The sequence below is a fragment of the Gymnoscopelus braueri genome, assembly GCF_963280865.1.
Source record: "Gymnoscopelus braueri genome assembly, chromosome: 6".
NCBI lineage: Eukaryota > Metazoa > Chordata > Actinopteri > Myctophiformes > Myctophidae > Gymnoscopelus > Gymnoscopelus braueri.
The window spans coordinates 587,501-614,964 of NC_137607.1; the positions used below are offsets into that span (position 1 = coordinate 587,501).

Consider the following 27,464-nt stretch of genomic DNA (forward strand, 5'->3'; position numbering starts at 1 on the left):
TAGATGTTAAATAATGTGTTTTATAACCATAAACACGTCTTCTAGATGTAATATGTGTTTTATAACCATAAACACGTTGATTTAACATCAGAATGTACATAAATGAAGGGGCACGGTGGCACAGTCGGTAGCGCTGTCGCCTCACAGCTAGAAGGTCCTGGGTTCGATTCCCGCCGGGGACGCTGTGGGCGCTGGGGGCGTGTCTTCTCCTCCGCGTCATCAGTGCCCATACCCTAGGTGGGGTTGGTGAAAGGGCCTTTCTGTGTGGAGTTTGCATGTTCTCCCCGTGTCTCCTAGGGTAGTTACCCTCACAAAAACATGCAGTAATCCTGGTCACTATACTGCCTCCCCCTGGCCAGCCGGGGCGCCTGATGGAGGGGAAAGGAACTGGTTGGAATAACGTGTTCCTTCCACGCGCTACGTCCAACCAGGGAAACTCTCCCCTGTCAGGTGACAAGAAGGTCAGTTGGCTCTCATGCATTGAAGGAGGCATGAGCTCGGCCCTGGCCTCCCTAGGTTGGCAGAGGGAGTGTAGTGCCCAGGATTACATAGACAATTGGCACTGGGTGTAAAAAATGGGGTTACAAAATCGCGGGATAAAAATTTAAGATAAAAAAAAAGAATGTACATAAATGAGGGGAAAACCCTTTGTTAATGATGTTAAAACATTAAGACCAGGAAAGCAACAACTTTAATCATTATTTTATTCTTAGGATATTAAAAAATAGCAGATCTACAGCTCATAGAGACACTATGAGCTGTAGATCTGATATTTTTGAATAGTATAAAATAATGGTTAAAGTTCAAATCTAAAAGGACACGGATACGTTCTGCATTGAATTCAATTAGCTGAGAGACAGATGAAGCAGGGACCCCTTAGCTGAGAGAGAGATGAAGCAGGGACCCCTCAATCTGGGAACCCATCGCCAACTGAAAATGAAAAACAGCGCCCTCTGCTGTTTGTTCTATGTCTGTTGGCTCTGGGCGGACGATAACGTAACACCAGAGCACAAGGAAACCGGTGTTTGTGATGCGCCTTCAGCGCATCACTTCCGGTTGGTGCGACTATGTTTTCATTCCCACTAACAATATTTCTACACGGAACACTAACACCACTTCTCCCAGAGAACATGGATCGTTTTGGTTATAAGCCCACTTGTTTCTATGATGAAAGAGTAAGTTAAAATGTGAATATATTTCCGTGGTTTTGTCTGCTCCGCGGACGCTATTGTTAAATTAGTTTCGGTTTGTTTCGAGGGGGAAAGATCGACGGACATGTGAATCCCGCCCACTACATGTGATTGGGTAAAGCCCTGTTTCCTGATCTGAATGCGCACTCGTTATGACGAACCTCCCCGACAGATTCCAACGCAGTGCAGAAGCTGTTCTTGAGAGATTAGGGACCCCTTAGCTGAGAGACAGATGAAGCAGGGACCCCTTACCTGAGAGAGAGATGAAGCAGGGACCCCTTAGCTGAGAGAGAGATGAAGCAGGGACCCCTTAGCTGAGAGACAGATGAAGCAGGGACCCCTTAGCTGAGAGACAGATGAAGCAGGGACCCTCTCTAGCTCTTGTTTCCCTCTACACCTATACATCTTTGCCAAAAATAGCAGATCTACAGTGTCACAACGCCTCGCACTGCGAGGCGTTGTAAGCTTGTAGATCTGCTATTTTTGGCCAACATTCCCCTCAGAATAGGAAGGCTAGGGTTCAGGTGGTTCTTGTAAAAAAAAACAAAGATTTGGTGGACCCCTGTAGTAGCTTTGAGGACCCCCTGTGGAAGACCCCTGTGTTACATCATTGTTGTGTATTTTACAGCTTTCTCTTTCTCTTATCAAATAACTTAATTCAGTGACTATTGTTGTTTTGTTTTCAGATCTACAGACCCAGGCTTCTCCATGGCTGTACGTCGAGGCCACATCAGATATCTGAAAGTAAATTAATTCATACTTTATTATTATCATCACTATAAAATAATTCATACTTTATTATCATCCTCACTATAAATTAATTCATACTTTATTATTTATTGTGTGTGTGTGTGTGTGTGTGTGTGTGTGTGTGTGTGTGTGTGTGTTTTCAGGTGTGTGAAGTCCAGTCTTCAGGTGATTCTAAAGGAGCTTCTAACATCAAGGTGACATTTTGTTCATAACATTTGCTGCAGGCTTTGTATTGCATATTAACATATAACATATTAACATATTAACATATTAACATATAACATATTGTTTAACATATTAACATATTGAGGCAGACCAAAAATATAATACAAATACAAAATAAAACGACGGACGATTGGACTCATCCAACCGTCGGTTGCCAATATATTTGCCATATTGTCCAACCTTACCGGATATGCCCATATATTAGTCAGTGAGCCAGGACCCCAAAAATGGGGTCATCACTACCATCTGGGGGGAATAATTCTCATAGTGATTTTTGGGTAGGTATACACCCCTAGAGCTAGGAAAAATGTGATAGCCTTGCATCGGTGGTAGCTATCTGTGTGTTATCACTCCTTTTATAACCACAAGCCAAAACACCGTTTTCAAAATCCGAATGAAGCATTCTACTTCAAACTGATGGTTCTCTCTTATTATTGACCCTCTCTCTCTGAAAAATGGTTGGAATAAAGCTCAGACTATATATTGTCCAGAAAGGTTGTTAAAATTTGCATATCTAGAATATTTTTCTATTACAGGCAGTGACAACATAGTGACTATATGTGACATAAGATGTACTTTGGTTTTAATGAAAGATGGAACACAAAGGGTTCCTTTGTAAATTACCTATAGATTTAAAACCATGTTAGATTCTAAGGAAATTTATTATGAAATTCAATAAACAGAATATAGTGCAATGGGTAAGAAAATATCCAAAATGGCCACTAAACACACGCATGGCAATTTTTTACTTTTAATCCGCTTGTCTTAGAATACCTCAGTTTAATACCTCTTTTTTAGGGTTTTCATATGTAGAATCCATTCCTGATGTTATTTTTTTAATATCAGGTCAATCATGTCAAAGGTCAGGTCAAGGTTCAAATTGACCTCTGGGAGAACACAAATGGAAACAACTTGATGAACATTCATGGTTCACTATTCATGATTTTGTTTTGTGAAAAGTGTCATTAACATGTCACAAGAACTGGTATTCATAATAACATGAATGTAAAATGATATAATCTAATGTCAAATATGTATCTTTTGCAACTACATCTGTATTCTCCAACCCACGTCCTGTTCTACCTCATCCTTACAAGTATCCTCCTTATTAACATCACTCCTCATCTGTAGCTTGAACATATCATCAGTAACCATCTTCACCAGAGCAGTTACAGTACATCAGTGATGTACTTCTCACTCTCTGTGCCCTAAATTGATATTGCACCATGTCACATAGCTCTGACGGTGGGGTCACCCTTAGCAATGACAGGAACAAGAATATCCTAGATCTCCTATCCAAATTTTGTGACATCAAACGACTTGTCAGGTGGGGCTTGGTGGTCTGCCACTTTCCACAACATCACTTGTAAATAAATGAGCCCACATGTGGTGCAACAGGTTGGTCGGTGTTGGAGGAAGGGCCATTGACTTGTGGCACCCACCTCACCCAGCACATCAGGGTAGCCTGGGAAGTTCCCTGCCAGCAAAGTGTAGTGTGCTCTGATCTTGCCTTTGTCATACATATAAGACTGTCCCATCCCAATGCTCCATCTATACTTTACACTGTAGGTCCACCTGATACACCCCAATACACAGCATACAACAGGACAAGAACATCAGTGTAATCACTGAGCATGTGTATCACACCCTTTCCAGAGATGGCTGCATCAGGGATATAGGAACTCATGGTGATGTCTGCCTCATCATGACGTAATGCAGTATCTATCGTCAGCACTGAAGGTGTACAACATGCTCAACGGCTTCTGCTTAATGTTCTTACTCTTCATGATGACATCTCATGTGGGTAAAGGACATTACTATTCACAACAGCATGGGGGCAAATTAGCCAAGGATGGGATTGAAGAGATGATCTTTCTGTGTGTGAGGAATCCTACACCCCAATATTTTATGACCAAGACACACCAGTGCTTCAACTCTCCCTCTGTTTCTGCACATTTTGGGGAAGGCTTCAGTCCACTCCACTCACATGCATCATGACAGCATCTTTCCTGATCGTTATGGCAGTCTGCTCCCCAGACTGGTCAGCAGAGACAGTGATCCAGAATCCATCATGGTGCCGACAGACAAGGTCTAGCTTAGCCTCTATGCTATGGCATGGAGCACATGCATCTTCAGCAGGCACTGGGTTAGATATCAAGCACACTGCACATGGCCAGCATGGAAGAAGTGCTTCAGTCATGTGCTTCATGAGAGAAAAGGTGAAGTTAATGTCAATGTGTCTCCCTGCGCATTCAAACTGGTGGATGTGAAGTGTAGGAAGAAGTTGTCTACCCACTGTCAGCCAGTAGGATGGAGATGTGCAGTGTCCAGGTAGGCTACTGCTGTATCTGTTCAAATGTCTTTGGCCAAGTTGATAGAAACCACTTCAGAGTGCTGCTGATACACTCAGGACTGACCACTGAACTTGCCTGTCATGTTCTGCACAATTACATTATAGAGCTTATATACCTGCAAGGTGTCAACAAACGGCTCCATGTCAATTGTGAGGTGAATAGGGCCTGCTGTACATGTCAACCAGTGACCATATCTGCTGCCTGCTTGGACACCTGGTTGGATGATAAGGTGCGAGAGAGACCTTGACCTGACCTTTAGCACATAGGCCAAAGACTGACCAGCAAGTCAAAATATAACATTAGAAATAGATTCTACACCTATGAATGCCCCCCCCCCCCCCCCAGGTCCCCATATGAATCACGTTCACAAAGTTCACAGATTCCCTCACACAACTGCAATATTTTGTTGTTTTTAACATAATTTAGTACAATGGAACATCACCATGGGATGGACACCATCTTTGATTTGGCAATAAAAAATTTACTGATGGTAATTTCACTGATTCAGCCATATTTCTTGAACCCTAAGACCTAGTTTTAGACACCAAAACCACCTTTCTAGGTTGAACAGTATCATGCCATTTAAGCTCCTGGCAGTCATATTGGACGCCATCTTGAAAATGATGGCTTTACGAGAAATATAATGTCCTAGATTTTTTTGTATGTTCTTAAGCATGCCTAGACGTACCAGAACCAATTGAAAAACCTTTTGTATATTTTTTTGGGGGGGGGGTTAATAGTATGTTTTCATATATTGACCCATGTAATTTTCGCCTAGTGTTATAACATAAAATGCATGATAGCACCCATAAAGCTACCATTGGTGCAAGGCTATCACATATTTTCTAACTCTAGACATGCATACCTTGACAAAAATCACTATGAGCATTATTCCCCTCAGATGGTAATGACCAACCCCCCTGGCTCACGGACTATATGGAGATCTCTGTATCTGTCAGTCCTTGTCAAGCCTCCAGAACCCAGAGGTTGCATTGAAGTGCATTGGACATGCTGGCCATTCATAGGTACTGCAGCTTAAAACGGCCTGGGGCTGCTGTCATGAACGAGCCAAAACGGTTTCGACCAATGGGCTCGACTCACGAGCTAGCGCACAGGGTAGCGCATGGAGGTGATGCAATACGTGTCACAGAAGCCCCAAATAGGCCCCGCCCATCACATTTCCCTACCCAGAAGCAGGGGTGATTTAGGACCATGCGCTGTGTGAGCAACTCAATGCAAGTGGATGGGAGGGGATTTCTGATGCCCTCTCTATTATCTTTAACTCTATGGTCCATGTCCCTTTTATGCCCATATATGGAGATCCCTAATGTCATCACTATATGCCCATATATGGGCATGCCCCCTTTTGCCATGATGCCATGACGATACATTGAGGTTAGACAACACACTCCATATTTGGGCGTAGCTGTATTGGGAACACCGTATACGGTTATGGCTGAGTCATGGTGACATGAGTGTGACGTCAGAGGTCCTTAAGCTCATTTTAATAGAAGATGTAACTGTTTTATGTTTAATAGAAGATGTAACTGTTTTATGTTTAATAGAAGATGTAACTGTTTTATGTCGGACGGAGGTGTAAATATAACGTTGCTTTGTGTGTTTTCAGACGGAGGTGTAAATATAACGTTGCTTTGTGTGTTTTCAGACGGAGGTGTAAATATAACGTTGCTTTGTGTGTTTTCAGACGGAGGTGTAAATATAACGTTGCTTTGTGTGTTTTCAGACGGAGGTGTAAATATAACGTTGCTTTGTGTGTTTTCAGACGGAGGTGTAAATATAACGTTTAGTGTGTAACAATCGGCCTTTACCTTGGAAGGATAATTATTAACTAAAGGAAAAACAACGGGATCGGCAGGTTTTGAACTGAAATTACTTTATATAAATATAAGCCACAAATTAAACAATTGACAAATTAAATGGTAAATAAATAATACACTTCGGCTTTAAATCAACTTCTGTCCCTAACTCTTTCCCTAATAAACGAAATAAATAAACAAACAGATAAACAAAAACAGTACTTCTTTCAACAACCCCTTCCCACCCAAATCACAGCTTCCCCCGTAAACAATAAACAAAAGGTACAACAAAAGTTACTATAGTCAGAGCGCCGCACAGACGGTCGGTTACCCGCTTTCCAAACAATAACAAACGTCCAACCTTATAGTCCGGACGGCTTCTTGTAACCGCGGCCTCGAGAGTGTCTATTATGTCCTTTAATCCAAAACGGAACGTAAACGGTCTTCCGCACCGGCGATCCAAATGATAACTTAAGTTTGGGGTACCCCGTGAATTGTAATCCAACAGAAAGCTTGGTTTTATCTCACTGCGGCGGCTCCATCAGAATCCTTCCACTCCTCGGCGTTTCATTCATAAATCCAGCACTCGATTCCCCACGGCGTCGCAACGACTCTGTCCGTTGTCCGCCAGGCTCGTCCGTTCCCAATTCTTGGCTGCAGCTTGCACCTGAGTCTAAACTTCTTATAACTTAAACTCAGTCACGCTGGCGCCTAGGAGATCTCCTCTCTCTTCCTCCTGTCACTTCTGATGCACAGGTTGTTTGCTCGATTCCCTCCCCCCTGAACCGCACCCTCTATTAGTAACGTCGGGTGGCACAAATCATTCAATCACCCCCTAACCAGACCCATTACCCCTCACGTGAATAGGAAATGTTCATATTGCTTATAGTGTCCAACATGTTACATATCACTCGTATATAATAACATGCATAAGTCCGGCAGATGTTACATATCACACGTATAAAATAACACCCATAGATCAAGCAGATAAACATAATAAATATAATGTGCATTTGCCACAAGTGTTTCTTCAGACGGAGGTGTAAATCTAATGTTTTGTGTTTATCTAATGTTTTGTGTGAATCTAATGTTTTGTGTAAATCTAACGTTTTGTGTCTCTTCAGACGGAGGTGTACGATAACGGCTACGAGGAGCACATGTCTGACGAGGCCAGCGACTGTAAGACCAACCTGATCGTCAACTACCTGCCTCAGAACATGTCGCAGGAGGAGCTGCGCTCCCTGTTCAGCTCCATAGGAGAGGTGGAGTCTGCTAAACTGATCCGAGACAAAGTAGCAGGTAACCTACTGAACACATGATGTGACCTACTGAACACATGATGTGACCTACTGAACACATGATGTGACCTACTGAACACATGATGTGACCTACTGAACACATGATGTGACCTACTGAACACATGATGTGACCTACTGAACACATGATGTGACCTACTGAACACATGATGTGACACAAAGTATCAGGTTCCGTAACTGAACACCCAAACAAAAACGTTATGTACGTTATCTAACTGGTCTCTACTGGAACAATTACCATACTTTAGGCCCAAACACCTGAACAGTGTCATTATGTGCTTAATGTCCTCAAAGTCACGCATCCAACAAGCTTTGAACTGAGCCGATTGGAGCTTCTGTTTGGTTTGAACTGAGCCGAAAGGACCTTCTGTTCTGTTTGAACTGAGCCGATTGGACCTTCTGTTTGGTTTGAACTGAGCCGATTGGAGCTTCTGTTTGGTTTGAACTGAGCCGAAAGGACCTTCTGTTCTGTTTGAACTGAGCCGATTGGACCTTCTGTTCTGTTTGAACTGAGCCGATTGGACCTTCTGTTCTGTTTGAACTGAGCCGATTGGACCTTCTGTTTGGTTTGAACTGAGCCGATTGGACCTTCCGTTCTGTTTGAACTGAGCCGATTAGACCTTCTGTGTGGTTTGAACTGAGCCGATTGGACCTTCTGTTCTGTTTGAACTGAGCCGATTGGACCTTCTGTTCTGTTTGAACTGAGCCGATTGGACCTTCTGTTTGGTTTGAACTGAGCCGATTGGACCTTCCGTTCTGTTTGAACTGAGCCGATTAGACCTTCTGTTCTGTTTGAACTGAGCAGATTGGACCTTCCGTTCTGTTTGAACTGAGCCGATTGGACCTTCTGTTCTGTTTGAACTGAGCCGATTGGACCTTCTGTTCTGTTTGAACTGAGCCGATTGGACCTTCTGTTCTGTTTGAACTGAGCCGATTGGACCTTCTGTTCTGTTTGAACTGAGCCGATTGGACCTTCTGTTCTGTTTGAACTGAGCAGATTGGACCTTCCGTTCTGTTTGAACTGAGCCGATTGGACCTTCTGTTCTGTTTGAACTGAGCCGATTGGACCTTCTGTTCTGTTTGAACTGAGCAGATTGGACCTTCCGTTCTGTTTGAACTGAGCCGATTGGACCTTCCGTTCTGTTTGAACTGAGCCGATTAGACCTTCTGTGTGGTTTGAACTGAGCCGATTAGACCTTCTGTTCTGTTTGAACTGAGCCGATTGGACCTTCTGTTCTGTTTGAACTGAGTCGATTGGACCTTCTGTTCTGTTTGAACTGAGCCGATTGGACCTTCTGTTCTGTTTGATCTGAGCCGATTGGACCTTCTGTTCTGTTTGAACTGAGCAGATTGGACCTTCTGTTCTGTTTGAACTGAGCAGATTGGACCTTCTGTTCTGTTTGAACTGAGCAGATTGGACCTTCCGTTCCAGAGATAATGGACAAAACATCTTCAAAACTTTCACCGATTTTCGATCGCTGATTTTCGTTTGAGTTTTGGCCATTGTCGCCCGTTTTTCTTTAATAACACGGGTTAGGAAGGTCGGACGGCGACAAACTATACAGATACCTGAGTAAAGTTCACTTTGAGCTTCATCCAACACATACACTGCCATACCGTTAGGCCGCTAGGGGCCGTTGACATGTCTTTTTTTGGGATAGTAGATTTATTTTTCTTTCTTTTTTTCCTTCTTCACAGAACCCGAGGCTCGGCCCGGACAGAATAATAAGCATAGATTTTGGGCCCGGCCAAAAAACGTGTCGGGTTCTGTCCATTAGTTTATTTATCTGTTCTGTCCATTAGTTTATTATCTGTTCTGACCATTAGTTTATTTATCTGTTCTGACCATTAGTTTATTATCTGTTCTGACCATTAGTTTATTATCTGTTCTGACCATTAGTTTATTATCTGTTCTGACCATTAGTTTATTATCTGTTCTGTCCATTAGTTTATTATCTGTTCTGACCATTAGTTTATTATCTGTTCTGACCATTAGTTTATTATCTGTTCTGACCATTAGTTTATTATCTGTTCTGACCATTAGTTTATTATCTGTTCTGACCATTAGTTTATTATCTGTTCTGACCATTAGTTTATTTATCTGTTCTGACCATTAGTTTATTATCCGTTCTGACCATTAGTTTATTATCCGTTCTGTCCATTAGTTTATTATCTGTTCTGACCATTAGTTTATTATCTGTTCTGACCATTAGTTTATTATCTGTTCTGACCATTAGTTTATTTATCTGTTCTGACCATTAGTTTATTATCTGTTCTGACCATTAGTTTATTATCTGTTCTGTCCATTAGTTTATTATCTGTTCTGACCATTAGTTTATTATCTGTTCTGACCATTAGTTTATTATCTGTTCTGACCATTAGTTTATTTATCTGTTCTGACCATTAGTTTATTATCTGTTCTGACCATTAGTTTATTATCTGTTCTGTCCATTAGTTTATTATCTGTTCTGACCATTAGTTTATTATCTGTTCTGACCATTAGTTTATTATCTGTTCTGACCATTAGTTTATTATCTGTTCTGACCATTAGTTTATTATCTGTTCTGACCATTAGTTTATTATCTGTTCTGACCATTAGTTTATTATCTGTTCTGACCATTAGTTTATTATCTGTTCTGACCATTAGTTTATTATCTGTTCTGACCATTAGTTTATTATCTGTTCTGACCATTAGTTTATTATCTGTTCTGACCATTAGTTTATTATCTGTTCTGTCCATTAGTTTATTATCTGTTCTGACCATTAGTTTATTTATCTGTTCTGTCCATTAGTTTATTATCTGTTCTGACCATTAGTTTATTTATCTGTTCTGTCCATTAGTTTATTATCTGTTCTGACCATTAGTTTATTATCTGTTCTGACCATTAGTTTATTATCTGTTCTGACCATTAGTTTATTTATCTGTTCTGACCATTAGTTTATTATCTGTTCTGACCATTAGTTTATTTATCTGTTCTGTCCATTAGTTTATTATCTGTTCTGACCATTAGTTTATTTATCTGTTCTGTCCATTAGTTTATTATCTGTTCTGACCATTAGTTTATTTATCTGTTCTGACCATTAGTTTATTATCTGTTCTGTCCATTAGTTTATTATCTGTTCTGACCATTCGTTTATTATCTGTTCTGACCATTAGTTAGTGTGGTTGCCCGAATGGGCAACCAGACTATTGTTATACAGAAACTTTATTCTTTCTTTATAGATAAACAATATTTCTAACCGTATCACAGCCCACAGTTTATTTTTCCCAATTTAGTGCCATATGCCAAAATGACCGGCCTCACCGGGAATCGTGTGCTTGTATTTTGCTAAGAGATTGGGTGCATAGTTTAATTGATATTGATTTATTAGTGCATTAAATTTCCCCATCCACTTTAATGAAAAAGTGAAAAAACCCAAATTCAAGTATTTTTTTCTCAGAAACCGTAAGAGCTAGAGTTACCAGATTTGGAGGGGAGGTTCATAATTTAGTCCGAAATTATTTAAATTTATAATCACACCATTCGGCCTCATGGTGGCGCTATAACAGCCCACTTTACGTTTTTGGCCTATAACTTTTGAACCGTAGGTCGTAGAATACAAATCTTTTTTTCCCTAGATTCCTTGGGTCATAACGCAACTCCCCATATAGGCCACGCCCATTTGCGTCAGGATAGATTTTCCGCCATTTTGAATTTTCTTCAAAACACACTTTTAGCTCCTCCTCCCACATATTTTCTCCAAATTTCACAAAAATCAGTACACATGATCTCTGGACCCATGCGATAATCTGGAGTGAAACAGAATTTTGATAGTCCGTACCGTTCGTCCGTAAATGGCTTCCGAAGTTAGTAGGAGGGGCCCGTTTTACCAAAAAGGCCACAAATCACGAACGAAACGTCCGGTCAATCCCAAATTTGAATCAAATGTCGAGGGTGGTTTACTCAACGAATCTCCAAAAGCATTTCCACTTTGATCCATAGGGGGCGCCACAACTGCGCAAAACGTAACCGTTTGATGCAAAAACATGATTTTTGGGGGGATCACTCCTCTCAAAATGAAAAGCAGGTGATCTCAGGAGTTACAGGACGATGTCATTGGCCCGCTATATTTGTGGGAGGGGCCTATTTATTTAGTGGGAGGGGCCTATTTCTTAAAATCAAAACGCCATGTATCACGAACGCAGGATCTAATCAGCACCAAATTCGAATGGCACGTCGCGCGGCCTCCGACGGTATTCCTCCAAGCGTATTCCTCAAGTCCCGGAGGGGGCGACCCGCGACCGGCGTCGGCGCAACCACACTTTGCAATTTCCCAGAATTGCGACGCGTCTAGTTTATTATCTGTTCTGTCCATTAGTTTATTATCTGTTCTGTCCATTAGTTTATTATCTGTTCTGACCATTAGTTTATTATCTGTTCTGTCCATTAGTTTATTATCTGTTCTGACCATTAGTTTATTATCTGTTCTGTCCATTAGTTTATTATCTGTTCTGTCCATTAGTTTATTATCTGTTCTGACCATTAGTTTATTATCTGTTCTGACCATTAGTTTATTATCTGTTCTGACCATTAGTTTATTTAATCTTTCTGACCATTAGTTTATTTAATCTTTCTGACCATTAGTTTATTTATCTGTTCTGTCCATTAGTTTATTTATCTGTTCTGACCATTAGTTTATTATCTGTTCTGACCATTAGTTTATTTATCTGTTCTGTCCATTAGTTTATTTATCTGTTCTGACCATTAGTTTATTATCTGTTCTGACCATTAGTTTATTTAATCTTTCTGACCATTAGTTTATTTATCTGTTCTGACCATTAGTTTATTTATCTGTTCTGACCATTAGTTTATTTATCTGTTCTGAGCATTCGTTTATTTATCTGTTCTGACCATTAGTTTATTATCTGTTCTGAGCATTCGTTTATTTATCTGTTCTGACCATTAGTTTATTTATCTGTTCTGAGCATTCGTTTATTTATCTGTTCTGACCATTAGTTTATTTATCTGTTCTGTCCATTAGTTTATTATCTGTTCTGTCCATTAGTTTATTATCTGTTCTAACTGTGTTTTCTTGTTTTTTCATTTGTTTTGGACTCGAAACAAGTCAAATAGATTTTTTTCTATTTTAAATCAATTAGTCCACTTCAGAACAGTTTTTTTGCTTGGCCATACAATAGTTGCACAACCACACAAAATAGCTGATCACCAAGCTCACAACATGTTTTTTTTCACTATTGTCATTATTATTTTTCATAATGTCTAAATGTAGTGAAATGTTTTCACTGCTGTTTAATCCACAGGATGTTATCAGACAGCTGCTACGTGCACTGTGCACGTTTCTGTTCTTTTTAACATTGTATTTATTCATCTATTTATTGATTAATTGATTTGGATGAGCTGGGAATCCTGATTAATCATTTCTAGTGTTGTTTTTGGAATGTCATGTTTATTTCTTTGTTCTGATATGTGATGTTTTGAACTGTTTTCGTTTTTCTTTCAGGATGTAAGAATGAATGAAAGTTAAAGTGAACTGCCCTCCATCACTGTGATGTTTTTAAACTTCTTTTCTTTTTCAACAGAATTTAAACTTTCATCTTTTTAATGTTCAACAGAATTTAAACTTTAATCCTTTTAATGTTCAACAGAATTTAAACTTTAATCCTTTTAATGTTCAACAGAATTTAAACTTTCATCTTTTTAATGTTTAACAGAATTTAAACTTTCATCTTTTTCAACAGAATTTAAAGTGATGTTGACCTTTAGTTTCATATATTATATGAAATAAAGTGATGTTGACCTTTAGTTTCATATATTATATGAAATAAAGTGATGACCTTTTAGTTTCATATATTATATGAAATAAAGTGATGTTGACCTTTAGTTTCATATATTATATGAAATAAAGTGATGACCTTTTAGTTTCATATATTATATGAAATAAAGTGATGACCTTTTAGTTTCATATATTATATGAAATAAAGTGATGTTGACCTTTAGTTTCATATATTATATGAAATAAAGTGATGTTGACCTTTAGTTTCATATATTATATGAAATAAAGTGATGTTGACCTTTAGTTTCATATATTATATCCTCTCTGTCGGTAGAGATCTGGTTTGTCCTTTTCTTTTAAGGAAATGTAAAAAAGAAAAACTGTTATTTCTTATTATTAATATAACAACCTGTGTTCCTATTGGACGACAAATAGACCCCATGGCCAGTCATCTGTAGGAAAACAAGGCTATATGTTATTTTAGTCTGGACCTTTATGCCGTTTCAAGTAATAGTTAATCATTTAAAAAGATCTACAAGCTCACACTGCATCACATGGTGCAATGCCTCTGTTCATAGCTACCCGTTTCCTGTTCTGGTTTATTTCCCCATGGCTTCATTTGATTGGTTAATTTTCCCATAGCTTAATTTGATTGGTTCATTTTCCCATGGCTTCATTTGATTGGTTCATTTTCCCATAGCTTCATTTGATTGGTTCATTTTCCCATGGCTTCATTTGATTGGTTCATTTTCCCATAGCTTCATTTGATTGGTTCATTTTCCCATAGCTTCATTTGATTGGTTCATTTTCCCATAGCTTCATTTGATTGGTTCATTTTCCCATGGCTTCATTTGATTGGTTCATTTTCCCATGGCTTCATTTGATTGGTTCATTTCCCCTTAGCTTTGATTGGTTCATTTCCCCATAGCTTCATTTGATTGGTTCATTTTCCCATAGCTTCTTTTGATTGGTTCATTTTCCCATAGCTTAATTTGATTGGTTCATTTTCCCATGGCTTCATTTGATTGGTTCATTTCCCCTTAGCTTTGATTGGTTCATTTCCCCATAGCTTCATTTGATTGGTTCATTTTCCCATAGCTTCATTTGATTGGTTCATTTCCCCATGGCTTCATTTGATTGGTTCATTTCCCCTTAGCTTTGATTGGTTCATTTCCCCATAGCTTCATTTGATTGGTTCATTTTCCCATAGCTTCATTTGATTGGTTCATTTTCCCATGGCTTCATTTGATTGGTTCATTTCCCCTTAGCTTTGATTGGTTCATTTCCCCATAGCTTCATTTGATTGGTTCATTTTCCCATAGCTTCTTTTGATTGGTTCATTTTCCCATGGCTTCATTTGATTGGTTCATTTTCCCATAGCTTCATTTGATTGGTTCATTTTCCCATAGCTTCATTTGATTGGTTCATTTTCCCATGGCTTCATTTGATTGGTTCATTTTCCCATGGCTTCATTTGATTGGTTCATTTCCCCTTAGCTTTGATTGGTTCATTTCCCCATAGCTTCATTTGATTGGTTCATTTTCCCATGGCTTCATTTGATTGGTTCATTTTCCCATGGCTTCATTTGATTGGTTCATTTTCCCATGGCTTCATTTGATTGGTTCATTTCCCCTTAGCTTTGATTGGTTCATTTCCCCATAGCTTCATTTGATTGGTTCATTTTCCCATAGCTTCTTTTGATTGGTTCATTTTCCCATAGCTTCATTTGATTGGTTCATTTTCCCATAGCTTCATTTGATTGGTTCATTTCCCCATAGCTTCATTTGATTGGTTCATTTTCCCATAGCTTCATTTGATTTGTTCATTTCCCCTTAGCTTTGATTGGTTCATTTCCCCATAGCTTCATTTGATTGGTTCATTTCCCCATAGCTACACTTGATTGGTTCATTTTCCCATGGCTTCATTTGATCATTTAATTGACCATAGCTTTGATTGGTTCATTTCCCCTTAGCTTTGATTGGTTCAGCTTCAGATTTGAACAGGTGTCGACATGTGTTTCCTGTTCAGATGAGCATCTTTTATTTTTAACCCCTTCAGCCCTATTTTAAGGAGAAAATTGAATTTCTGCCTCTCATGATGGACTTTATTATCACTTTATTATCTCTTTATTATCACATCATGGGTTTTAACGTGTACAACAGTAGGTGGGTGGGGGGGGGGGGGGGGGGAGGAAAAGCAAGGTGTACATGAGGTTAGACATAAGGTAGATCTAGATAACAGCACTAGAATGGTAACGGAAGCAACTGATAAAGTTGGACAATATTTAGACTTGTATCAGATTATATAAACTGCTCTACCTCCTTAACTTGCCCTATTGCACAGGCCTTATCCTGAAGGGACAAACGTGGCATCGTTCCATGGGGGCAGTGTTGCTGCTTGGAGCATCAACACTAACTCAACAGAGTTGCAGAACCCATGTTCAGGTGCTGGCAGGTTGCTCAAAACGAGAGTAATTACCACCAGAAGCATATTGGCAAATTCTTTGGCGGCGCTACCCACACGTTTAGCTGTGTTGCTCATTCCACGAATGCACGTGGAAAGGTCAACGATAAAAATGATATAAAACACAATACCAAATGATATTATTAAAGGGGAGATATAACGACCGACGTTAAGTTTCCGAACTTTTTGTGGGCAGTATATATTATATAATATAATATATTATACATTATATATAGACTTCTCTCAGACCAGAGAGATTTTATAAGCCACGGTGTCATCCAAAGTTGAAGCAGAATAAACTCCTTCTCAGCGTCTTACAGGAGTTTTTATCTCTACTTTGTTCCTTTCTTCAGTGTCTCTGTTGTTTTTCATTCTTCCAAAGCTGAACGTTAACGTTAAGCTGAACATTAACGGGGTTCGGCTAATGTTCTGAACAATGTTTTCACCTGATTGTTTTTGTTTTTTTCTTTTCCAGGATGTTAAAGAGCCTGTAATGTAAAGGTTTTGTTATTTTATTTTGTTGTTTTCCTGTTTGTTTTGTTTCCTCTAGGCCACAGTTTAGGTTACGGCTTTGTTAACTTTGTTAACGCTAATGATGCAGAGAGGGCTATCAGTACCCTCAATGGCCTGAGGCTACAGTCTAAAACCATCAAGGTAAAAAACCTCATGAAGACTTTTCTTTAAAGGAAGGCGGCTGTTTACTGCATGAATGATGATCTACCAGATCCATGAAACTATAGAATGATAATCTAACAGATCCATGAACCTCTATAGAATGATTATATACCTATATACCAGATCCATGAAACTCTATAGAATGATTATATACCAGATCCATGAAACTCTATAGAATGATTATATACCAGATCCATGAAACTCTACAGAATGATTATATACCAGATCCATGAAACTCTACAGAATGATTATATACCAGATCCATGAAACTCTACAGAATGATTATATACCAGATCCATGAAACTCTACAGAATGATTATATACCAGATCCATGCCACGCTTCTGACAACAAGGGTTTTTCATTTCAATATGCGACCGACCACAGACCATTTTAATCTCTGAGACCTTTAGCTCTTCACTGTAAAATCCTCTGTTAGTTTAACTGAGACAAACCGGCACCAAAGTTCAATAGAATGTATTTAAATCAATGAGTCGACTGGACCAATAGAATGTATTTAAATCAATGACAGTCGACTGGACCAATAGAATGTATTTAAATCAATGACAGTCGACTGGACCAATAGAATGTATTTAAATCAATGAGTCGACTGGACCAATAGAATGTAGTTAAATCAATGAGTCGACTGGACCAATAGAATGTATTTAAATCAATGACAGTCGACTGGACCAATAGAATGTATTTAAATCAATGACAGTCGACTGGACCAATAGAATGTATTTAAATCAATGACAGTCGACTGGACCAATAGAACGTAGTTAAATCAATGAGTCGACTGGACCAATAGAATGTATTTAAATCAATGACAGTCGACTGGACCAATAGAATGTAGTTAAATCAATGAGTCGACTGGACCAATAGAATGTATTTAAATCAATGAGTCGACTGGACCAATAGAATGTATTTAAATCAATGACAGTCGACTGGACCAATAGAATGTAGTTAAATCAATGAGTCGACTGGACCAATAGAATGTATTTAAATCAATGACAGTCGACTGGACCAATAGAATGTAGTTAAATCAATGAGTCGACTGGACCAATAGAATGTATTTAAATCAATGAGTCGACTGGACCAATAGAATGTATTTAAATCAATGACAGTCGACTGGACCAATAGAATGTATTTAAATCAATGACAGTCGACTGGACCAATAGAATGTAGTTAAATCAATGAGTCGACTGGACCAATAGAATGTAGTTAAATCAATGACAGTCGACTGGACCAATAGAATGTAGTTAAATCAATGAGTCGACTGGACCAATAGAATGTAGTTAAATCAATGACAGTCGACTGGACCAATAGAATGTAGTTAAATCAATGACAGTCGACTGGACCAATAGAATGTAGTTAAATCAATGACAGTCGACTGGACCAATAGAATGTATTTAAATCAATGACAGTCGACTGGACCAATAGAATGTATTTAAATCAATGACAGTCGACTGGACCAATAGAATGTATTTAAATCAATGAGTCGACTGGACCAATAGAATGTAGTTAAATCAATGACAGTCGACTGGACCAATAGAATGTATTTAAATCAATGACAGTCGACTGGACCAATAGAATGTATTTAAATCAATGACAGTCGACTGGACCAATAGAATGTATTTAAATCAATGACAGTCGACTGGACCAATAGAATGTATTTAAATCAATGACAGTCGACTGGACCAATAGAATGTATTTAAATCAATGACAGTCGACTGGACCAATAGAATGTATTTAAATCAATGACAGTCGACTGGACCAATAGAATGTATTTAAATCAATGAGTCGACTGGACCAATAGAATGCATTTAAATCAATGAGTCGACTGGACCAATAGAATGTATTTAAATCAATGAGTCGACTGGACCAATAGAATGTATTTAAATCAATGAGTCGACTGGACCAATAGAATGTATTTAAATCAATGACAGTCGACTGGACCAATAGAATGTATTTAAATCAATGACAGTCGTCTGGACCAGGTTATGAATAAACACATTTTTAATTATTTCCACTTCAGAAAATCTGTTCAGGAAAATGAAAGACGTAATTTTCAAACTTTGTTTTCTGAGATGCGGCTTATGTAAATATATAAGGATTATATACTTATAATAAGTAAGTTATTTGACAGTTTTCTCTCTGCAGAGTCATCAGGTTTCAGGTGAGCTTGTAGATCTGCAAAAATAGCAGATCTACAAGCTCAAAGCTTGTAGATCTGCTACTTTTGAATTGTGAGGTTTCCACGCGACAGCAACAAATCCTTGGTAGTGGGGGGTATGGTTTCCATGGTAACGTAATGAGTACACAGCCGCCTTCATGCTCCTGTACTGCCATCTGCTGGGTAGGAGGGCGTTTAGAGCGGATTTTAAAACCTTCGGCACGTTGGATTGTTTTTGTTTTTAAATTGAACTGTTTGTTTTTGTGCCAAAGTCTAAGCTCCAGAATGTTTGATTTATTTAGTTAGTTATTTATTTATTTATTTAGTTATTCAGTCAAAGCTCCAGAATGTTTGATTTATTTATTTAGTTACTTATTTATTTAGTTATTTATTCAGTCAAAGCTCCAGAATGTTGTATTTATTTATTTAGTTATTTATTGAGTCAAAGCTCCAGAATGTTTGATTTATTTAGTTATTTATTTATTTAGTTATTTATTCAGTCAAAGCTCCAGAATGTTGTATTTATTTATTTAGTTATTTATTTATTTAGTTATTTATTCAGTCAAAGCTCCAGAATGTCTTATTTATATGATTTGTTTTTTAATTTTATTGTAACAAATCTCTGAATGTTTTATTTAATTAGTTTTATTTTGAATGTTTTATTCATTTGTCTTTTTCAAACACTGTACATCAATAGCACTTTGTCATGGTGTAATGTTCTCTTTTTTTACTTTGATGTTTTTCTTTGAAACATTTAGTCTGTCAGTAACCATGGCGTTAGCCCCGCCCCTTTAGGACCGCTGTTGACCTTTGTGTATTTGAGAGCAGGTTTACACTGGATCCCTCCTGTTCAGCTCTCTGCTCTCTGAACAGGTTTACACTGGATCCCTCCTGTTCAGCTCTCTGCTCTCTGAACTCATAGACCGTCTCTAGTGTCAGCTAGAGATGTAAAAAGACAGATATAGTTATGGTCTAATTGTCATTCCTGAGATTTCTATTGACTTACAAATACATTTTGAGGTGAAGAATGAAGATAAAATACCCTGACTGAAGTACAAGTGTTTTCTTTTGGCATGTTTATCTCTTTGTGTAGCTTTTTGACAACCGGGAGCAGTACTGGCACCAGACGTAGGGGGTTTTCCAGGTTGAATGTGAAACATGGCCAACAGGCTGACTAGATAAGAGATTTAAACGCTTGTTTCGTGCCGGACCAAAAAGTTAGGGTTCCTGAACATCCTCAAACATCTGAACAGTTTGGAAACGACCATTAGTTTTTAGATAAGATGTGGTGAAGAAGGGTAAACCACGGACACTTTGCGGCCGCTCCACTGATTGAGGGGTTCATAATGGAGCTTTGAGATTCAAGGGACCCAGTCTAAACCTGGTCTCAGTCTAAACCTGGTCTCAGTCTAGACCTGGTCTCAGTCTAGACCTGGTCTCAGTCTAGACTTGGTCTCAGTCTAAACCTATTCTCAGTCTAGACCTGGTCTCAGTCTAAACCTGGTCTCAGTCTAGACCTGGTCTCAGTCTAGACCTGGTCTCAGTCTAGACTTGGTCTCAGTCTAAACCTGGTCTCAGTCTAGACCTGGTCTCAGTCTAAACCTGGTCTCAGTCTAGACCTGGTCTCAGTCTAGACCTGGTCTCAGTCTAAACCTGGTCTCAGTCTAGACCTGGTCTCAGTCTAGACCTGGTCTCAGTCTAGACTTGGTCTCAGTCTAAACCTGGTCTCAGTCTAGACCTGGTCTCAGTCTAAACCTGGTCTCAGTCTAAACCTGGTCTCAGTCTAAACCTGGTCTCAGTCTAGACCTGGTCTCAGTCTAGACCTGGTCTCAGTCTAAACCTGGTCTCAGTCTAGACCTGGTCTCAGTCTAAACCTGGTCTCAGTCTAAACCTGGTCTCAGTCTAAACCTGGTCTCAGTCTAGACTTGGTCTCAGTCTAAACCTGGTCTCAGTCTAAACCTGGTCTCAGTCTAAACCTGGTCTCAGTCTAGACCTGGTCTCAGTCTAAACCTGGTCTCAGTCTAAACCTGGTCTCAGTCTAAACCTGGTCTCAGTCTAAACCTGGTCTCAGTCTAAACCTGGTCTCAGTCTAAACCTGGTCTCAGTCTAAACCTGGTCTCAAACACACTAAGGTAAGCTGCGGTCCTGAAAGGGGCGGGGCTGCCATGGTAGTGGGTTGATGCGCGTCCTTATAAGGGCATGAGGTGACTGTGTGTGTGTGTGTGTGTGTGTGTGTGTGTGTGTGTACCTGTCCAGGTGTCGTTTGCCCGCCCGTCTTCAGACACCATCAAAGACGCCAACCTGTACATCTCAGGTCTTCCTAAGAGCATCACCCAGAAGGACCTGGAGGACATGTTCTGTCGTTATGGACGAATCATCAACTCCAGAGTCCTGGTGGACCAGGCTTCAGGTACACACAATAATACTGGTAAGATACACAATGTACACACTGTACTACACACTACTACACACTATATATGACCACAGGCTTCAGGTACACACAATAATACTGGTAAGATACACAATGTACACACTGTACTACACACTACTACACACTATATATGACCACAGGCTTCAGGTACACACAATAATACTGGTAAGATACACAATGTACACACTGTACTACACACTACTACACACTATATATGACTACAGGCTTCAGGTACACACTGACCCTCATTAAGATAAGATAAGATGAGCATGTACACAGTGACCCTCATTAAGATAAGATAAGATGAGCATGTACACAGTGACCCTCATTAAGATAAGATAAGATGAGCATGTACACAGTGACCCTCATTAAGATAAGATAAGATGAGCATGTACACAGTGACCCTCATTAAGATAAGATAAGATGAGCATGTACACAGTGACCCTCATTAAGATAAGATAAGATGAGCATGTACACAGTGACCCTCATTAATCAATGCAGTGTAAGAACCGGCTTATTAAGAAGCCTTATATTTGCCCTTATGCCAACATCAAGTCATCTTTATCAAAGGATCCTACACAGCCAATCCTAGCGTTCATGTGGTCTGAGCTTTGATCATTTAAATAACACAACCTTAAATATTCTCCAAACGCCCCGATTTTACCACAAAGCATGGATTATTTATTATTATTTAGTGTGTTAGATATACATTTAGGAGTGGATACATACATTGCAGGTCTACAATGGAACAAACAGGTTTAGCCAAAGTCTCCACGTCCTCAGACCTGACGTGAGATCTGAACGGGCCGTACGCTAAAGACAAAGTCAGGATAGATTGATAAATGCAGAAAGTTGAGGTGATCTCACCGTACGCCCATTATTTGGTCTACACCACGTTGATAAATGAGGGCCAGAGTACACACTGTACTACACAAGGTACACACTATTATCATTCATGTATCAGGGCTGTCGAGGGGCGTGGCTTTAATATTATTATTAATGTGTCAGGGCTGTCGAGGGGCGTGGCTTTAATATTATTATCATTCATGTGTCAGGGCTGTCGAGGGGCGTGGCTTTAATATTATTATCATTCATGTGTCAGGGCTGTCGAGGGGCGTGGCTTTAATATTATTATCATTCATGTGTCAGGGCTCTCGAGGGGCGTGGCTTTAATATTATTATCATTCATGTGTCAGGGCTGTCGAGGGGCGTGGCTTTAATATTATTATCATTCATGTGTCAGGGCTGTCGAGGGGCGTGGCTTTAATATTATTATCATTCATGTGTCAGGGCTGTTGAGGGGCGTGGCTTTAATATTATTATCATTCATGTGTCAGGGCTGTCGAGGGGCGTGGCTTTAATATTATTATCATTCATGTGTCAGGGCTGTCGAGGGGCGTGGCTTTAATATTATTATCATTCATGTGTCAGGGTTGTCGAGGGGCGTGGCTTTCATCCGCTTTGACAAGCGCGCCGAGGCGGAAGACGCCATCAAAGACCTGAACGGACAGAAACCGCCCGGCTGCTCTGAGCCAATCACAGTCAAGTTTGCTGCCAACCCCAACCAATCCAAGAACCCCCAGCTGCTGACTCAGCTGTACCATGGCCAATCGCGTCGCTTCGGAGGCCCCGTGCACCACCAGGCCCAGAGGTTCAGGTACTAAAACTAACCTATCACTGTTCTCCTTCTGTAGGCTTTATCCTGGTGGTGGGGGTGTTCCATCCTGGTGGTGGGGATGTTCCACACATGTATTAATGGTTTTATTTCTCTCTAGATTCTCTCCTATTGGAGAACACCAGTGTTCATTTTGACAGTCTTAAGCTGGCCTTACACTACAGGCCTTTATAGCTCTTAAACGATGTTTAAATCTGGTATCAGCGATCCAAATATTTATTTGTTCTTTATTTACCCAGGGTAGTATCAAGTGTAAGGTTACTGATACCTGATTATCTGTAGTGTAAGGTCACTGATACCTGATTATCTGTAGTGTAAGGTCACTGATACCTCATTATCTGTAGTGTAAGGTCACTGATACCTCATTATCTGTAGTGTAAGGTCACTGTTACCTCATTATCTGTAGTGTAAGGTCACTGTTACCTCATTATCTGTAGTGTAAGGTCACTGTTACCTCATTATCTGTAGTGTAAGGTCACTGTTACCTCATTATCTGTAGTGTAAGGTCACTGATACCTCATTATCTGTAGTGTAAGGTCACTGTTACCTCATTATCTGTAGTGTAAGGTCACTGATACCTCATTATCTGTAGTGTAAGGTCACTGATACCTCATTATCTGTAGTGTAAGGTCACTGTTACCTCATTATCTGTAGTGTAAGGTCACTGTTACCTCATTATCTGTAGTGTAAGGTCACTGATACCTCATTATCTGTAGTGTAAGGTCACTGATACCTCATTATCTGTAGTGTAAGGTCACTGTTACCTCATTATCTGTAGTGTAAGGTCACTGTTACCTCATTATCTGTAGTGTAAGGTCACTGTTACCTCATTATCTGTAGTGTAAGGTCACTGTTACCTCATTATCTGTAGTGTAAGGTCACTGTTACCTCATTATCTGTAGTGTAAGGTCACTGTTACCTCATTATCTGTAGTGTAAGGTCACTGATACCTCATTATCTGTAGTGTAAGGTCACTGTTACCTCATTATCTGTAGTGTAAGGTCACTGATACCTCATTATCTGTAGTGTAAGGTCACTGATACCTCATTATCTGTAGTGTAAGGTCACTGATACCTCATTATCTGTAGTGTAAGGTCACTGATACCTCATTATCTGTAGTGTAAGGTCACTGATACCTCATTATCTGTAGTGTAAGGTCACTGATACCTCATTATCTGTAGTGTAAGGTCACTGATACCTCATTATCTGTAGTGTAAGGTCACTGATACCTCATTATCTGTAGTGTAAGGTCACTGATACCTCATTATCTGTAGTGTAAGGTCACTGATACCTCATTATCTGTAGTGTAAGGTCACTGATACCTCATTATCTGTAGTGTAAGGTCACTGATACCTCATTATCTGTAGTGTAAGGTCACTGATACCTCATTATCTGTAGTGTAAGGTCACTGATACCTCATTATCTGTAGTGTAAGGTCACTGATACCTCATTATCTGTAGTGTAAGGTCACTGATACCTCATTATCTGTAGTGTAAGGTCACTGATACCTCATTATCTGTAGTGTAAGGTCACCCTCAGTCTTCGTCTTTAGAATAAAACACCATTTAGTTTGAGTCCTATTTTAGTCTTCTGAAATGGTTTAGTCTAGTCCTAGTCTAAGTCGACTAAATATCAAAACCTGGGAGGAGGAGTTAATGTTATATTGTCTCTAGGTTTTCTCCTATGGGAGAACACATGGGTGGAGGAGGAGGAGGAGGAGGAGGAGCTCCAGGGAACAACACAGCAGGCTGGTGTATCTTCATCTATAATCTGGGTCAGGATGTGGATGAAGGAATCCTCTGGCAGATGTTTGGTCCGTTTGGAGCCGTCACCAACGTCAAGGTCAGTGTCAAAGGTTAAAGGTCACAGCTTTAGCACCTGGGTCTGGGATATTCTACAGCAGAGGAACTATATTTACACACTCACTACAGAGAGACACTATATTTACACACTCACTCCAGAGAAACACTATATTTACACACTCACTCCAGAGGAACACTATATTTACACACTCACTCCAGAGGAACACTATATTTACACACTCACTCCAGAGAGACACTATATTTACACACTCACTCCAGAGGAACACTATATTTACACACTCACTCCAGAGGAACACTATATTTACACACTCACTACAGAGGAACACTATATTAACACACTCACTACAGAGACACTATATTTACACACTCACTACAGAGAGACACTATATTTACACAATAATAATAATAATAATAATAATAATGTATGTTAATCCTCCAGGTGATCCATGTATGTTCTACATAATGATAATAATAATAATAATAATAATGTATGTTAATCCTCCAGGTGATCCATGTATGTTCTACATAATGATAATAATAATAATAATAATAATGTATGTTAATCCTCCAGGTGATCCGGGACTTCAACACCAACAAGTGTAAAGGTTTTGGTTTCGTTACCATGACGAACTACGAGGAGGCGGCCATGGCGATCACCTCTCTGAACGGATACCGTCTGGGAGACAAAGTGCTTCAGGTGTCGTTCAAAACCAGCAAGCAGGGACACGGGAAATAAAGACACCATTTTACTGTACAATACATTTTTATTTTGTTTTTTTTAGTCATTGTTTTCTCTCTGAGCTGCATCAGTCCTTTGTTTTGTTTTGTTTAAAACATTGAGTTTGTTTTTACACACATTGTAAACTGGTTTCCAGCTGGCTGTGGTGCGCTGCTGCCCTCTAGTGGAACCCGGTGGAACATGGTTGTTGTGTTTTATTGAAGCAGAACATGTGTTCATTTAAGCTCAACGAGAGCCACGCCCATGTACAGTAGAGCCACGCCCACGTACAGTAGAGCCACGCCCACACATATGTTTGGTCCATATATGGGCCGTTTTATGACGACATACGTATCTAATTATGCGAGTCCCAATTTGAACCACTTTCAACCCATGTATGTGATAGTAGATCTACAAGCTCACAGCACGCTGTGAACTTGTAGATCAGCTGTTTTTGAACATTTGGAAAAGTGGTTAAAAATAAAATAAAGACTTTTGGATTCTTACAAAATAATAATGTGTGAAACCAGATAATATGTCTAGGACTAGTGGGGCTCAAAGTGTGGTCCGGGGACCCTCAGGGGTCCTTGAGGACAGGTCTGTGACTCTGAGAGTGTACACATAGAACCAAATGGACCCTTACAGGTCTGTAACTCTGAGAGTGTACACATGGAACCAAATGGACCCTTACAGGTCTGTAACTCTGAGAGTGTACACATGGAACCAAATGGACCCTTACAGGTCTGTGACTCTGAGAGTGTACACATGGAACCAAATGGACCCTTACAGGTCCATTTGGTTCCATGTGAACACTCTAGCTGAGTTATTGGGGGTCCTGGAAATGAAAAGGTGTTCTGGGTTCTACATGGTTCTGGGTTCTACATGGTTCTGGTTCTGGGTTCTACATGGTTCTGGGTTCTACATGGTTCTGGGTTCTACATGGTTCTGGGTTCTACATGGTTCTGGTTCTGGGTTCTACATGGTTCTGGGTTCTACATGGTTCTGGGTTCTACATGGTTCTGGGTTCTACATGGTGGGAGAAGCAGAACATTGAACCGTGTTCTCTGTGAGCAGAACCTCACATTATGTGTGAATATTCATTAAAATAAAACATTTGTTGCATTTTGGTTTTTAAACGATTTCTTTCTTTTTTAAGTTTTTTTTTTTTTAATTGAAGGCGTTTTGATGACGAGATTGTTTTGTTTTATATTTGTTTTGTTTTCTGGTCGATTAAAGTTTGTTTATCAGCAACTTACATGTGATGGTGTTCATTCCACTGCTGTCCACTGGGAGGCGCTACATATGTTCATTCTGATGTTGTATGGATGATGTTTATTTCTTATGGATTAGAGTACAGAGACAAAGTAAGTATAGAGGGTTTAAGTGGTTAAATGAACATGAAAGGATTATCCACACCCTCTTCAGTTCTATTCTTGATTTATGTTTTAAATAGGTTCACAGCAGACAGTCTCTCATAGATGTCTTTCTTATATATATCTATGGTTTATCTAGAGAAACATCGGCCTTCCTCAGTGTTTCAAACTTAGAATACATCAAACAGGAAGTGACATAATAGCTATGATTGTGTACAGCTGATTCTCATTGGTGAATATAATTCACTCAATTCATAATACTGTCGATGTTTACATTAATAGGCATTATAAATAGTATTTATATTTTACAATTTCTTAAAGTTTCACAGACACCACAACCAAATAATTAGATTTACAAAAAACAAGTCATTAATAGCTCTTCATTCAATCCCTTTGGGAACTCAACTCTGTGTTTAGGGAATGGATCCAGTAAGTCTCTGTCTCCACCTCTTCTCAGTGTGGTGACTACTTCTAAACCTTGACATCTCAGTGTACATAATGTCATGTTTTACTGTATTATAATGCCTGGAAACTGGAGACTTCTCGTCTTTATTTCTAATATTACTCGTGTGCTTTAATTCTGACGGACACTTTAAAAGATAAACTACACATTGTGTCTTACATGTAATTCAAAAAGCCCTTTCCTACCACAGGGTCACAGTGTTTCTAATAGGCTGGGAGATGGGGGGGAAATGTGGTTGTCATGAC

At 39.5% G+C, this 27,464-nt stretch overlaps 2 protein-coding genes across 3 annotated transcripts in view; both read left to right on the forward strand.

Annotated features, from left to right (window-relative positions):
- Positions 1 to 26,638, forward strand: part of LOC308087517 (ELAV-like protein 1) — a 27,257-nt gene extending 619 nt beyond the window's left edge. The window contains exons 2-9 of one of the 2 annotated variants that reach the window (XM_080431438.1): positions 1,877 to 1,934; positions 2,084 to 2,134; positions 7,461 to 7,635; positions 16,441 to 16,544; positions 20,993 to 21,164; positions 22,599 to 22,824; positions 24,516 to 24,684; positions 25,237 to 26,638. In XM_080431438.1, the coding sequence (XP_080287564.1) occupies positions 1,899 to 1,934; positions 2,084 to 2,134; positions 7,461 to 7,635; positions 16,441 to 16,544; positions 20,993 to 21,164; positions 22,599 to 22,824; positions 24,516 to 24,684; positions 25,237 to 25,401 (1,098 nt within the window). In that variant the 5' untranslated portion in view covers positions 1,877 to 1,898 and the 3' untranslated portion in view covers positions 25,402 to 26,638. The remainder of the gene's footprint in view (positions 1 to 1,876; positions 1,935 to 2,083; positions 2,135 to 7,460; positions 7,636 to 16,440; positions 16,545 to 20,992; positions 21,165 to 22,598; positions 22,825 to 24,515; positions 24,685 to 25,236) is intronic. The other variant, XM_080431439.1, reaches the window with a different exon arrangement.
- fam174c (family with sequence similarity 174 member C) overlaps positions 1 to 27,464 on the forward strand; it is a 254,975-nt gene that overhangs the window by 141,144 nt on the left and 86,367 nt on the right. The window lies entirely within an intron of this gene.